General features: G+C 46.7%; 1 protein-coding gene across 1 annotated transcript in view; it reads right to left on the reverse strand.

Annotated features, from left to right (window-relative positions):
- Positions 1-13,883, reverse strand: part of reck (reversion-inducing-cysteine-rich protein with kazal motifs) — a 90,220-nt gene that overhangs the window by 24,307 nt on the left and 52,030 nt on the right. Inside the window, exons 15-16 of the mRNA XM_026180915.2 lie at positions 7,508-7,630; positions 3,203-3,374 (exon numbers count right to left, since the gene is read on the reverse strand). Of these exons, the coding sequence (XP_026036700.2) occupies positions 3,203-3,374; positions 7,508-7,630 (295 nt within the window). The remainder of the gene's footprint in view (positions 1-3,202; positions 3,375-7,507; positions 7,631-13,883) is intronic.

A 13,883-nucleotide genomic window follows, 5' to 3' on the forward strand; every position in this document is an offset into this window, starting at 1 on the left:
TAGTTTAACATTTTATTACACCATTGTTGCACCAACACAGCTGATGAGCTGATGTATCACAATCAATGCTGTTTTGCAATTCTTGTTGGTCTCAGCATCTTTTACAGATGCTTCACAAATACAGAATTTGATTTTAAACGTGCTGATCTTGTATTAGTAACAAAATGAAGAAGGATGCAGTTTTAAAATAGAATAATCAATAATAATTATAAAGTTATTTGCTCATAATTTGATTATTAGCTTAGATGAGACACATATCCACTGATAGCCAAGCTGATATCAGAAGGTTCCAGATATCACTCACATAACTGAACCGGTCGCTCTCACCCTCCCTGGCAGCCACTCTGAACTGATCAGTTTTTCCGTGTTCAAGACTCCTCTCACTCCGCTCGTTTTAGGTTATCCCTGGCTCCAGCAACGTGATCCCAATATTGACCGGAGGAAAGATTACATCTCTGGGTGAGGAGATGATTGTCACACGAACTGCTTTGATTACTTGGTGATGCCATTCGGGTTGGAGAACAAATTGTTTGTAAAAGGGAAGAATTGTGAATTCCATGTGAAAACGGTCTCTTTCCTGGATTACATCATTGAGCAGGGGACTCTCAAGCCTGATCCGGTTAAAGTTCAAGTAGTATTTGACTGGCCCAAGCCTTCTAATTGAAAACAACTCCAGTGCTTCGTAGGATTCACTCATTTCTATCACTGTTTCATCCGGGACATTAGAAGAATTGCCTTGCCTCTCGCTCACTTGATTTCTGCCACAGTATTGTTTCAGTGGGACCAGTTAGCTCAGACTGCCTTTAACCACCTCAAGAAACCCTTCGTCTCTACTCCTATCCTATCACTACTGGACCTAACACGCCAGTTCATCATGGAGGAGGATGCCTCCGACCCTGGGGTGGGAGCTGTGCGCTAGAAAGACCATGAAGGTAAGCTCCACCCCTGTGCTTACTACTGTTACTCCTGCAGAACATAACTATGAAGTAGGGGACCTGGGAACTCCTAGCCGTAATGCTTGTCTTGCAGGAGTGGCGGCACTGGCTCGAAGGAACTTCAAAAACATTCATCGTCTGGACCGATCATAAGAACCTGCCTATCTGCAGTCCGCCAATTGGCTAAACGCCCGACAAGCCACGTGGGCTCTGTTTTTCACCTGTTTCAACTTTTCCAACACTTACAGGCCTTGTTCACGCAACATAAAGCCCGACGGGCTCTCCCGGCAATTCTCGACCTCTGAAGACACTCCCAAGAATCCTGGATTCTCCCACGTACCTGCATCATGGGAGCGGTGACCTGGGAGACCAAATCAGCTATTTGGGAGGCTCAGTGGTTGGAACCTCACCCTGTACCCGGCCCACCAAGAGACTTTATGTTTCATCCTCTGTCCGGCCTCAGGTACTCCACTGGACAGATAATACCAAGTTCACCTGCCGTCCAGGGATTCACCAAACTATCTCCTTCCTTTAACACCTCTTCTGGTGAACACCGCTGGCCAAGGACACAAGGTAGTATGTTTCTGCCAGCACTACCTCAAAACAAGTCAAAGAGCTCTCCCCCCATTGGCCTGCTTCAACTTTTGCCAACCCCTGTACGACCGTGGTCACACATTGCCCTTGACTTCGTGACCGGTCTACCTCCCTATGCCAGGAACACGGTAATTTTGACTATCGTTGATTGCTTTTCTAAAGTGGCTCACTTTGTGGCCTTATCTAAACTCCCTACAGCCCAACTCTTCACGAACCACATCTTCCGGCTCCATGGGATCCTTTGGACATCATCTTTGACCGTGGCTTCAGTCCCTTACATTCATCATCTGCGCAGGTTTTGCTGCCTATGGAGGGCCACCTGAGCCGCTCTCCTTCCAACCAAGGAACAGAACAAGCAGCTGGCAGACCGACATCGGACCCTTGACCTCCCCATTAGCCCAGCAGAGGGCTAGTAGAATCTGGAAAGATTCTAGAAAACTGGCTCTCAACCCTCCTAACCCTGTTTCTGCCTGTCTGAAGTTAACTCGCAATATGCACATGCATGTTGTCTTCCAGCTCAAACCTTACCTCTCTAGTCCCATTGTGACTGGACACTCGAGCGAGTGTGTCGTGAGTGAGCGTCAGCATAGATTGCGAGTTGGACCTGTGGGTGACTGTCTTGGTGAAGAGCTTTTGGACGTGTTTCCCTTTCCTCGATTCCCTAGAGCCCTTTCCCCTTAGCCACTGTATAAAGCACCAGGTGTCACTCTGTAAATAAATCCACTTTAATCGTAACCCTTCAGAGTCCTGCAGTTTGAGTCCTGCATTTGCAATATGTTTCGAAGTAATGTAAGGTACTGCATGACCCTGATGAAGGCCACAAGCCGAAACGCGTTGGTCTATTATTAAAGTTGTTCATCTTCCCTCAAGTGTTGCTGGAGTTCCTGTTTTGTGAATACTCATCAGTTTTCACAGTCAGTCATAGTTTGTTTATAGTTTCATGTTTGCAGCTGCCTTCAGCCTGAATAAAGGCTCACTTTGTGTTGAAACCAGCTATACCTCTCTGCATCTGCTTTTGGGCCCATTCACAAAATACCCCAGCGCAGCCCACCGTGACAACTTCCAACATGCACAAACATTTGACCACACAGCATGCAGTTAATTTGCATGAATATAATGTCTTCTAGTGGTGAAGCCGACCTAAAGACCACCCAAATAGTCGTCTGATAGGTGAGCCACAGTCTTGTTTAGCCTCCCTGTATTCTAAGCAGGTACAGAGGATGGCTTTATCAATCCTTAAAAATGGTTCCCATCCTCTAAGGGGTGAATTTCAGCTTCTTTCCTCAGGACGGAGGTTTCTATTTCCGAGATGCAGGACAAAGCGTTATAAAAATAGCTTTGTCCCTGTTGCTGTCACTGAATTAAATAGGAACTGTTTTTGATTCGAAATATTAAAATTACTATATATGTGCCACAGTGAGCTTTATATATTTACTAGGTATGTGTGTTTTTTTAAAGGGATGCCAAATGCTGTCATTTTTCTGTAAAGCAAATTTACCTTGTCTTTGGGTATAAATAAAGTTACCTTGACCTTGATAGAACCGACAAGAGAATCGATAAGGAATTGAATTGATAAGTGATGTTGATAATGGAATCAGAATTCCAAAATTCGTATCAATTCCCATCCCTAGTTGGGACAAGGACAGAGAGCAAGTAAAATGTACTGAACCCACCTCTGGTTTCTCTGGCAGGGTTTGCTGGCACATGGTTTACTGAGGTGGCACGGGCCAAAGACAAACTGACTGTCCTTGAATCCCATACATCGAGCAACGCAGGCACTGGGATATGTCCGCCCATTAGAGGCACACACTGGAACAAAGCGGTCCTGGCAGCTACAGGGAAGACCTAGGGGAGGGCAGAGGGAGACAGAAACCACTATTTCACTGAGAAGTGTGACTTATATACAACCAAGAGTTAACAGAAAGCTAAAAGAAACAATTTGCTTTAAGGAAAATAACCTGTTAGGGTTGTATTCTAATCCATCATACTCTCCAAAGTAGAGGCAAACATCTCAGAATACTGGGGTTTAGTTCTGTCCATGCCTTGCTTTTTAACCCACCGGATGCAATTTTAGCAATCTAATCATAAACCCATATCTCTTTTTTTTTCTTTCCTTTTTTTGTGTCCCGTTTGGATCTTTAGCATCAGAATTGTTGTCTTAAGGCCAAGAAAGATGCCAAGCGGATTTATTTTACCAAGTGGATCATCATGGCCTTGCCATATTGGTCCATTTGATTGACCTTTATTATAATTATGTATTTATTTTATTTTCAGTTCCTACAAACGGGACAGACATGACTGGGGGATAGGACAGGGAGAAAGAATGAAAGAAAGAGAGGGAGAGAAAGAAAACCAGAGGGGAGAAGAGACGGTGAGAAGGGGGGGAAGAAAGAAAGAAAAACAAACAAAACACCTGGATCACCTGTATGGAGAAAAAAAACAGAAGAGAAAGCAAACAAAAAGAGCAACATAATAAAACCAGCACCATCACAATAAACTAGCTAGCAGTAGATAACAGTAGATACTAAATATTAAACGATTTTGTGCAGCACGCAAGATAGACAGCGCACAATGTGCTTTGAGACAGCAGCCAAGAAAGCTGTAGTCCGCGTCTGTGAACACCCGTGTGTACACCTGTGTGCATACCTGTGTGGATCAGCATGCTTGTGTTCCAAAGGTTTGCGAACAGGCACACGCGGACACAGACGTGCATTCCCACCCCATATACACAACCAAATACTCGGCACTCACCCAACGTGTAGACAGACACAAATAGACACTGCACAGACAGTCGCACTCCCCAAACATACTCTATATCCAGGTCCAGGTACCCCCGCCCTCAGAGGGGCAAGCCGCACCTAAACCCAGGAGATGTAACCCTTCTCTCTGGGGTGGAGGCAAGCGGACCACCTCCTTATCTGCAGTAGCAGGGAGGCCCCGCATCCCAGACCCCAGTCTGACGGCCAGCACCTCCTCCCAGCCCCCCAGCCCTGACGGCTAACAGAACCGGGGTGAGTGAAGACCTCAAACCTCCCTACGCCCGCTCATATGTAATGTTGCTGTGTGCTGTTCTAAAGTGCATTTAAAACTCAGGAGAGCATGGTACTAGCTTCCTCTCAGAGAGCAGCACAGCTCCTCCCGAAAACCCTTAGTGTCTAAATGCATTTAAAATTGAGGGTAGGGCACCAGCGCCAGAGGTGGGTTGGAGTACACCAACCATCCTCTGGATGCTGTAAAATGTGCCCACCCCCAAGGCCCTATATGTATGTGTTATGTGAGAGTGTGAGTAATGTGGATGTCTAGGTTGCAGAATAAAATTGAGGCACAGGCAGCCAGAAGGGGACAGAGGGGGAGTGCCCCCCCTGCACCTTGGTGACATACCTGCACCCCAAGCCCTGCGTGTGTGGGTGGGTGTGGTAGAGCGGGAATAGGGAGGCAGCTGAGAATGGGGAGGGAAGAAAGGGAGGGGCAAGCGGCCCCTCCCTGGGGCCAGCTCCCCCGCTGACCCCAGTAGGCACCCCCACACTCTGGAACCCACCAGGGCAAGGGGGCCCAGGCCCATCCAGACCGGGGCCCGCAGCAGCAGCACCGCCCAGCCCCACAGAGTCCGGGGCAGCCCACCCGACTCCACCCCAGAGAAAACTGCACCCACCCCATCATCCAATCATCTCCCAAATTACACAAGACAATAGACACCCAGGTTGAGTTCATTCTCCACCTCTCCTATATCTCTCCCCCACCTGCAGAGTGAGCTCCTGTAGTGAGGAGACCACCTGCAAAGATATGACAACCTCCCCACCAGTTAGAGAGCCCCCTGGTTGGGCCGATGCACCTGAGGTGCATGTCAAAAGTGAATGTCACTCAGTTTGGCTCTTGCAAATAATTAGTAATGTTCTTAAATGTTAAACACCTCTAAAAACAACCCTTATCTCTTTAATTATTTTGGTGAAAAGTGAATTTAATTCATGTTGAAATAAGGCTACAACATTACAATACTTTCCAGAAGCACTGTATCACACATTTATTGGGAATATATAGTCCAGGTATACCTGATGAAGTTCAGATGGAAATAAATGTTATAATTTTATAAATGTACAAGCAGTAAGTGAGGCAGTTCGTAGGAATTGTATTTAATTATTTTTATTGTCTTTTTTTCCTTCAAGCCACATGATGCCCATTCAGGTGTGCAGAATTTTTGTGGTGAAAAATAGTCAGAAGCCACAACAGTTATGAAGAGGCTTTTATAAGGCTGTAAATTGCAAACTTTTCAAGGCTAAAAAAGTGGTACTTTAAACCTTTGTTTAGTTTTGTGCTTTGACATCGGCTTCCTGTTGGGCTCTGGATGTTACTGCGTGGAATATTCTTGGACAAGTGTGATTTTTCTTTTCTTCAACACTGAATTTGGGGATAATCCATCGTACATGTCTAACATGTTTTAATAACCAACAAAAGCCACTTTTATCTCTTATATTTAATAAAATAATATTGCATTAACCTGCCTCTCTGTGAATCGCTACCATACCATGGTGGAGGGGTTTGTCTGTCCCACGGATCCCAGGGGCTATGTTGTCTGGGGGCTGGCAAATTGGTCCTGGGTGAGGGACCAGACAAAGAGCGATTCAGAAGACCCTTATGAGAAAAACATCGAGGGAACAGTTTACCCTGCCCTGGATAGGGTTACCGGGGCCCCGCCCTGGAGCCAGGCCTGGGGAGGGTGCCCGAGGGCGAGTGTCTGGTGGCCGGGCCTTAGTCCATGGGGCCCGGCCGGGCACAACCCGAAAAGGGGACATGGGCCCATCCTCCCGCAGGCCCACCACCCACAGGAGGGGCCATAGGGGTCGGGTGCATTGGAGGCCCTGGCGGACTGATCCCCGGCTGCCAAGACTGGCAATAGGGACATGGAATGTCACCTCTCTGGTGGGGAAGGAGCCTGAGTTAGTGCGTGAGGTTGAGAGGTACCGGCTAGATATAGTCGGGCTCACCTCTACGCATGGCTTGGGCTCTGGAACCAGTCTCCTGGAGAGGGGCTGGACTCTGTCTCAGTCTGGAGTTGCTCCTGGTGAGAGGCAGCGGGCTGGGGTGGGTATTCTAATATCCCCTCGGCTTTTTGCCGGTATATTAGGGTTCTTCCCGGTGGACGAGAGGGTTTGTTCCCTGTGCCTTAGGGTCGGGGAACGGGTCCTGACTGTCATCTGCGCTTATGCGCCGAGTGGCAGTTCAGAGTACCCAGCCTACTTAGAGTCTCTGGGTGGGGTGCTGGAAGGTGCTCCACCTGGAAACTCTGTTGTCTTTCTGGGAGACTTCAATGCTCACGTGGGTAACGACAGAGAGACCTGGAGGGGTGTGATTGGGAGGAATGGCCTCCCTGACATGAACCCAAGCAGTTCTTTGTTATTGGACTTCTGTGCAAATCACAGTTTGGCCATAACGAACACCATGTTCAAACATAAGAGTGTCCATAAGTGGACGTGGCAGCAGGACGCTCTAGGCCGCAGGTCGATGATCGATTTTGTAATTGTATCACCAGACCTGCGACCATATGTTCTGGACACTCGGGTAAAGAGAGGGGCTGAGCTGTCAACTGATCACCACCTGTGCAGCCATCCGGGAGTGGCTCAGAGTAGAGCTGCTGCTCCTCCACATCGAAAGGAGCCAGCTGAGGTGGTTCGGGCATCTGACAAGGATGCCTCCTGGGCGCCTCCTGGATGAGGTGTTCCAGGCATGTCCCACCGGGAGGAGGCCCCGGGGCAAACCCAGGACACGCTGGAGAGATTATATCTCTCGGCTGGCCTGGGAACGCCTTGGTGTTCCCCCGGATAAGCTGGAGGAGGTGGCTGGGGAGAGGGAGGTCTGGGCTTCTCTGCTTAGGCTGCTGCCCCCCCGACCCGGCCCCGGATAAAGCGGATGAGTATGGATGGATGGATGGATTAACCTGTAGTTCATTATCAGAAATGTCCAAACTCTATTGAAACACTAACCAGTAAAGTGTCGATGACTGTCATCTGTGTATCCAGAGCTGAGACACTCTTTAGTGGAGCAGACGGTCTCACCAGCAAAGCAGTAACAGTTGTGGCAGTCGGTCTTGAAAGACGTCCCATGGCCTGTCGGTAACACATATCGACCAAAAACATGTTAGAAAGTTGCTGAACTGAATGTGCAAGATTCATCGCTCAGATTTCACAGTGTAACCACAACCAGGAGTTCAGTTACATTAATAGTGTATCTGTAGTACCCATTGCTACCAGTGACACTTGGAATAAGTCAACAGCACTCACCAACTCATCACTGTGCTCAGACCGTAGACTGAAGTGCATTATTGTAGAGCTGGGCGATATGAGATTTTTTCATATCACGATATATTTTTTTCATTTCAGGCGATAACGATATCTATCACGATATAAGCCAAATAATTATATTTGTAAGATTTAAATGTGCCGTTGCTCACAAGTAAAATGTGAAATAATCAGCAGCTTGTTTTTATTTAAATATTTATTTCCCATAATAAGTTCAACAGGGTAGATGTACTTAAGGAACATGAGACTTTTTCAGATAAATAAAGGCAAATATTGCAAACTACACAAAAGGCAGCCGCTAAAGCGTTTAAGTTTCAAAATAGAACAAACGAAACAGACTAAATTGTCAATTCCACTTAGAAACAAAATATTAATTCTAAAAATAAATCTTAGTTTGTTTTACAGAAGAACAGACGAAACTGACTAACTTTTGTCAATATCAAAGAGATTGAGCATGCACCAGTTTATTGTATTTCCAGACTTGCTTTCGGCACAATTTACAGTGCTCTGTTTTTTGTCAGACTTGAAATAGCCGAAATACTTTTACACTACGGAACTTCTATGGCTCTTCCATTCGACAATCTCTCTGGCGTTGGAACCATCATCTGTTTTCTCTTCGGTAACCTTCGGTCACGCTCTCGGTTGATGTTTCTCTAGTCGGCACACTCATTTCCTCCATTACCGGGCGGCACGGTGGCTGGCTGCTTCCCAAACAAATACACATGTGCGGCTTGGCACTTGTGCTGTACGTAACAAGTCACGTGACGTGACGCTGTGGCTGTGATTGGCTCGGCTCTGCGCTACTTAATTTGGATTGGCTGTTCTTTTTTTTTTTTTAAGAGGACAAGAGCGGCGAGGTCTATCGCAATAGTCTAATTTTTCTATCGAGAAAAAGTTATTTCGCAATACATATCGTTATCGTTCTATCGCCCAGCTCTACATTATTGTAACCTTATGTTTGCATTCTAACGCGTTCAACACTGAACTTTGTATAGGTTAGTAACATTAACATGAATGACAATTAACACTGCTAATTAGTAGTAAGCAGACGTGGAAAGTAACTAAGTAAAAATATTTCATTACTGTACTTTAGCAGAATTTTCAGGTATGTGTACTTTACTTCAGTAGTTCTGATAACTTTGTACTTTTACTTCCTACATTTTCAAACAAATATCTGTACTTTGTAGTCCTTGGAGTACACATTGACAATAAACTGGACTGGGCTAAAAACACCACAGCACTTTACAGGAAGGGCCAGAGTCGTCTCTATTTTTTGAGGCGACTGAGGTCCTTCAACATCTGCCAGAAAATGCTGAGGATTTTCTATGAGTCTGTGGTGGCCAGTGCGATCCTCTATGCTGTTGCATGCTGGGGGAGCAGGCTGAGGGCAGCAGATGCCAACAGACTTAATAAACTGATCCGTAAGGCCAGCAATGTTGTGGGGATGGAGCTGGACTCCCTCAAGGTGGTGTCGGAGAGGCGGATGCTGTCCAAGATAAAGACAATGTTGGATAACACCTCCCACCCACTCCATGACATGCTGGTCAGTCACAGGAGCTCGTTCAGTGAAAGACTGAGATTACCGAAAAGCACCACTGAACGACACAGGAAATCTTTCCTGCCTGTGGCCATCTCCCTGTACAATGCATCCACTTAACACACTGTTTGCTGCTACAACTACACATGTTTCTTTTCCAAATATTTATTTATAAGTGACTTATGTATGTATGTATGTATGCATGTATATATATGTATATATTGTACTATTCTTAGTTAGCGTATTGTCTGTCTTGTCTTAATGTTGGTTTATAATGGAGCACTGTAACAAAAAATAATTTCCCCCAGGGATCAATAAAGTATTCTGATTCTGATTCTGATTACATTTTCAAAACAGGCTGGTTACCTTAGGCTTAATGAATTCTAAGTTATTATTTCGTTGCTGTGGGCCTTCATACATCGAACCGATTTGAGCCTAAACACCAGGGGATGTTGCATGAAAACAGATGACATGTGCCAAAGCCAGGGGTTAAAGTGGCAGTGTAGCTAGCCCTACAGAAGGCAAGCATAAAGTGACTGATGCTTTTTAAGTAGCAGGTCATTTCAAATGCAGCTTTTCTATCAGCAAACTCACAAACTGTTTGTGTTGTCTTCACAAGGAGAGAGAAGAATGAGGGCTAACTTTACTCAGAGATGAAGAAAAATAGGGTTAGCTTTAAAGGGCTGCTCAGTGGTATTTAATAAACTATAAATGCAAAGACTGCATGTAAGCCCTTGTTTTTAAATGGGTCTGTACATGTGACACTGATTTGTTTTGTTTCACAATATGAAAAAACTCAAACTGAGGCAGACTAACTGTGTTATTTAAAGGCTGCATGAAAATCCTCTGCAGGTTAGTGTCAGATAAACAGGTTAGTTCACTGCACTGTGATGGGTTCAAATTAAAGAACAGTGGCAGTGGGTTCATGGTCACAGTTAGCGTACATCATGTGCAGCAGAGATTCATATACATTTTAGCTGATGATGCTGATATTCATTCACTGAATTCCACCTTCATACCAACTTTATATGAACTAGAAAAAAGACAGGATAAACAGTGTACTGTGAGTGTACTGTGACCAGGTGTGCCATGGAAGACTATCTGGGTCCACCTGATTAGATTAGTAAGCGACTGGCATGAGTCACGGGAGGACAGTACATAGCAATAGATAAATATGTGAAAAAGTAGTCAGTCTGACCTTGGTCCTGGAGAAAACTCCGAGCTAGATGAAGGCCCTAGCATGAGCAGTGGTCAGGAGAAAGCACAAAAGGTACACTGGGGACAAACTGAGCCAATTCTGCTCTGACTGTTATGCAGGGAAATCTTATCAATGTCCTTTTTGTGATATTTTTGTTTGGTGGTGTGCCGTGGGATTTTTGTAATGTGAAATATCTACCGTGGCTCCAAAAGGTTGGAAAACACTGACGTAGAGGATGAACTCGTGAACCATCTGCTTCCACCTTGTTGAATTCAGGTGTGTACATCCACAGAGAGCAGTGAAGAAGAAAATCTACTGGAGCTCTTAATAAAAATAATTGTGAGTTATGATTCTTTCCCCACACTGAGCCACAACAACTGATTTTAGGGTTCCCCACCTGGTGAATTTAATTTTCCTTCTCTTTCTTCTGATTTAAGCTGAATCATTACGATAACACTGTGAGGCTCAGTTAGCTTCAAATGTCCTCCAAAGCTTATCTTTTGCTTTCTTACACTGAGCATATTTCAGAGTCTGTACTTTTTTACTTTTACTTGAGTAAAGAAGTTGAATGAGTACTTCAACTTTTACAGGAGTAATTTTTAACACTAGTATCTATACTTCTACTTAAATACAGAATATCCATACCTTTCCCAACTGTTAGTAAGTAATGTTACTGGGCCTGTGGAGGCAGTGGAGCTGCCAGAGACCAGCCGTAGTGAGACAGCTCCTTACACAACAGAACCAGCTTTGACCCTGATCAGATTTGCACCCTTTCTTTTAGATCCACTGTAGCCATGGAGGCAGTGGAAAGTAAAGATCTTGGCTCTATCAAAGGGATAGCAGCTACCCACTGGTACAGATATAAGGATTACTCCTAAGTCACAATCAAAACTCAAGAAGGAGAAGCCTTCACTGTTCACATCATCTCAGTGGATAGAAACACAAAGTTCATCGGAGTAGATACAAAGACTTTTGTTTTAGAACGTGCTCTGTGCACTGCAGAGGTTGGAAGCCTCAACACTGACGTTTACTGGAAACCTACACACAAAGACAAGTGTCTACTGTTTGACTACCACCAGGATCAGGACCCTGCAACTGCAGGAAGAAAACATTCCCTCTAAGGCAGAAGGGAAAGAAAAGGAACATGCTCTTAAAACATGTGGTTATATTAACTTGGATAAACACAAAGAAACTCAAAGTTTTTCCTCAGCACATCCCATTGCACTTCAGACTCACTCCCAGTTAAAAACTGGTTTTTCTCAAACTCCCACACAAGCTAAGCAGCAAACTGTAATCTGTGTGTGGCAGGGGTGTGGTCTTTAGCTCTGCTGCAGTGGGTTCAAAGGGCAGTGCCATGGAGGCTGAGGGCCAGGTGGAGGTAGTCAGGCTGATAATCTCTCTTCCCTTTTTAGTGTCACCGGGGACAGAGACAAGAGAGAATTGTGGGTTCAGCTGAAAAGCTAACCATGCCAGAGATGTTTGGTGCTGAACCATTCTGTGTGTGTGCGCCTAAATAAAAGTGGCAAAACAGCCAATTAATGCCGTGTCGGGATTGAACCATTCACAGTGGTGCCCAAATCCAGGCTCAATGTCCAGCCCTTAGTCCACGCAGCTGCTTCAGCTGCTGGCTCAAATGCTGATGCACCGTGAGCAATCTTAGCGGCAGACGCAGTTGTTGGAGAGGGTGGATGGAGCCACCCCGATGCACCGGATGGCGGAGGGCAACAACCTGCAGGTCTTTTTGGAGACCTTCCAGGCCACAGCAGAGGCATGTCAGTGGCTTGCCACTGAGTAGGCGCGGTGGCTGCTTCCACTGCTGTCTGGAGGGTCTCCCACGGCGTCTCTGAGCCTACCACCAACGTACCGAGGTAGCTTTAGGGAAATTCACAGCGCTGTGCTGGATCGTTTGGGCCTCTCCTCGAAGTATCATTAACTGCAGTTCTGGGCCAGTCAGATGATGGGGAGGACTGTGGAGGGGCTGCCAGGGGATATGCCACGATGAGAGTGGAGACTGCAGTCACGCTAGCAGAGGAGCACCTGGCCATGGGGGCAGAGGGAGCATGGAGTAGCAGCCCGCCGGCCACCAGCACTGCAACACACATACACATCCATTCTTGGTCACACCATGGGTTGGCAATAATGACTATGAAGTCAACATCGGCAGGGGAAGAGCCACACAGGTATATCACCTCAACCTCCTTAGAGGATGGCGAGAGGCTGAAATCACTTCTCCAATGAGCCTGGTGAAGGACAGAGATGAATTGAGCTGAACATAAACAGCAAATTGTTCAGAAGGAATTGGCAGAGATGCTGAAAATGGGAGTAATAGAAGAGTCACACAGAGCTTGGCGTAGCCCCATAGTTCTGGTCATGAAGAAAGGTGGGTCTATATGGTTCTGTGTCGTCTACCTACAAGGTGGACAAGGTGTCACGGTTTGATGCCTACCCCATGCCCCGGCTTCATGAACTCCTGGACTGGTTAGGCACCACTCAATTTCTTACGACACTGGATTTAACCAAGGGCTATTGGCAGATTCCCTTGTCTGCAGAGTCCAAGGAAAATCATTCTCCACTCTGCACGGTTTGTACCAACTTGTCTCTCTTCCATTTGGCTTGTTCAGAGCCCCTGCCACTGTCCAGTGCCTCATGGACCAGGTGCTGGCGCCGCCTGCACCTGGTCACACCTGCTGCATATTCTGCTGCCTACCGGGCTGATGTGATCATCCACAGGAACACCTGGGCAGAGCATGTGCAGAGGGTGGGCACGGTCCTGCATTCCCTGAGGCAGGCAGGGCTCACGGCCAACCCAAAGAAGTGCGCAGTTGGACTGAGGGAGGTACAGTATCTGGGGTACCACTTGGGAGGCAGGCAGGCGCATCCACAGGCGGAGAAGACAGCCACCATTGGATCCTGCCCGTGCCCCAAGACCAAAAAGTAGGTGAGGTGGTTCCTGGGGCTGGCTGGGTACTATCGCCGGTTCGTGTCCGTGTTTGTGTCCAAGATCTGGCTCAGCGGTGCGTTTGTGCCGTTGAAAAAGGCTCTCTGTGGGGAGCTGCTGCTCAACACACTTAACTTTTGCCTCACTTTCATCCTGCAGACAGATGCCTCAAACAGAGGGCTCTGGCCAGATGCGGCCCAAGCCTCAGTCGGGCAGTGGGTCGGTTTGGCAGGGGTGTGGCCTTTGGCTCTGCTGCAGTGTAGGAGGGGTGGGGGAGGGAGGCTGAGGTCCAGGTGGAGGCAGTCAGACTGATGAACTCTCTTCCCTTTTTAGTGTCGCCAGAGATTGGAGACAAGAAAGAAGTGTGGGGTCAGCTGAAAAGCTGACC

Source organism: Astatotilapia calliptera, chromosome 9, assembly GCF_964374335.1.
Source record: "Astatotilapia calliptera chromosome 9, fAstCal68.1, whole genome shotgun sequence".
In the NCBI taxonomy this organism is placed as follows: Eukaryota; Metazoa; Chordata; class Actinopteri; order Cichliformes; family Cichlidae; genus Astatotilapia; species Astatotilapia calliptera.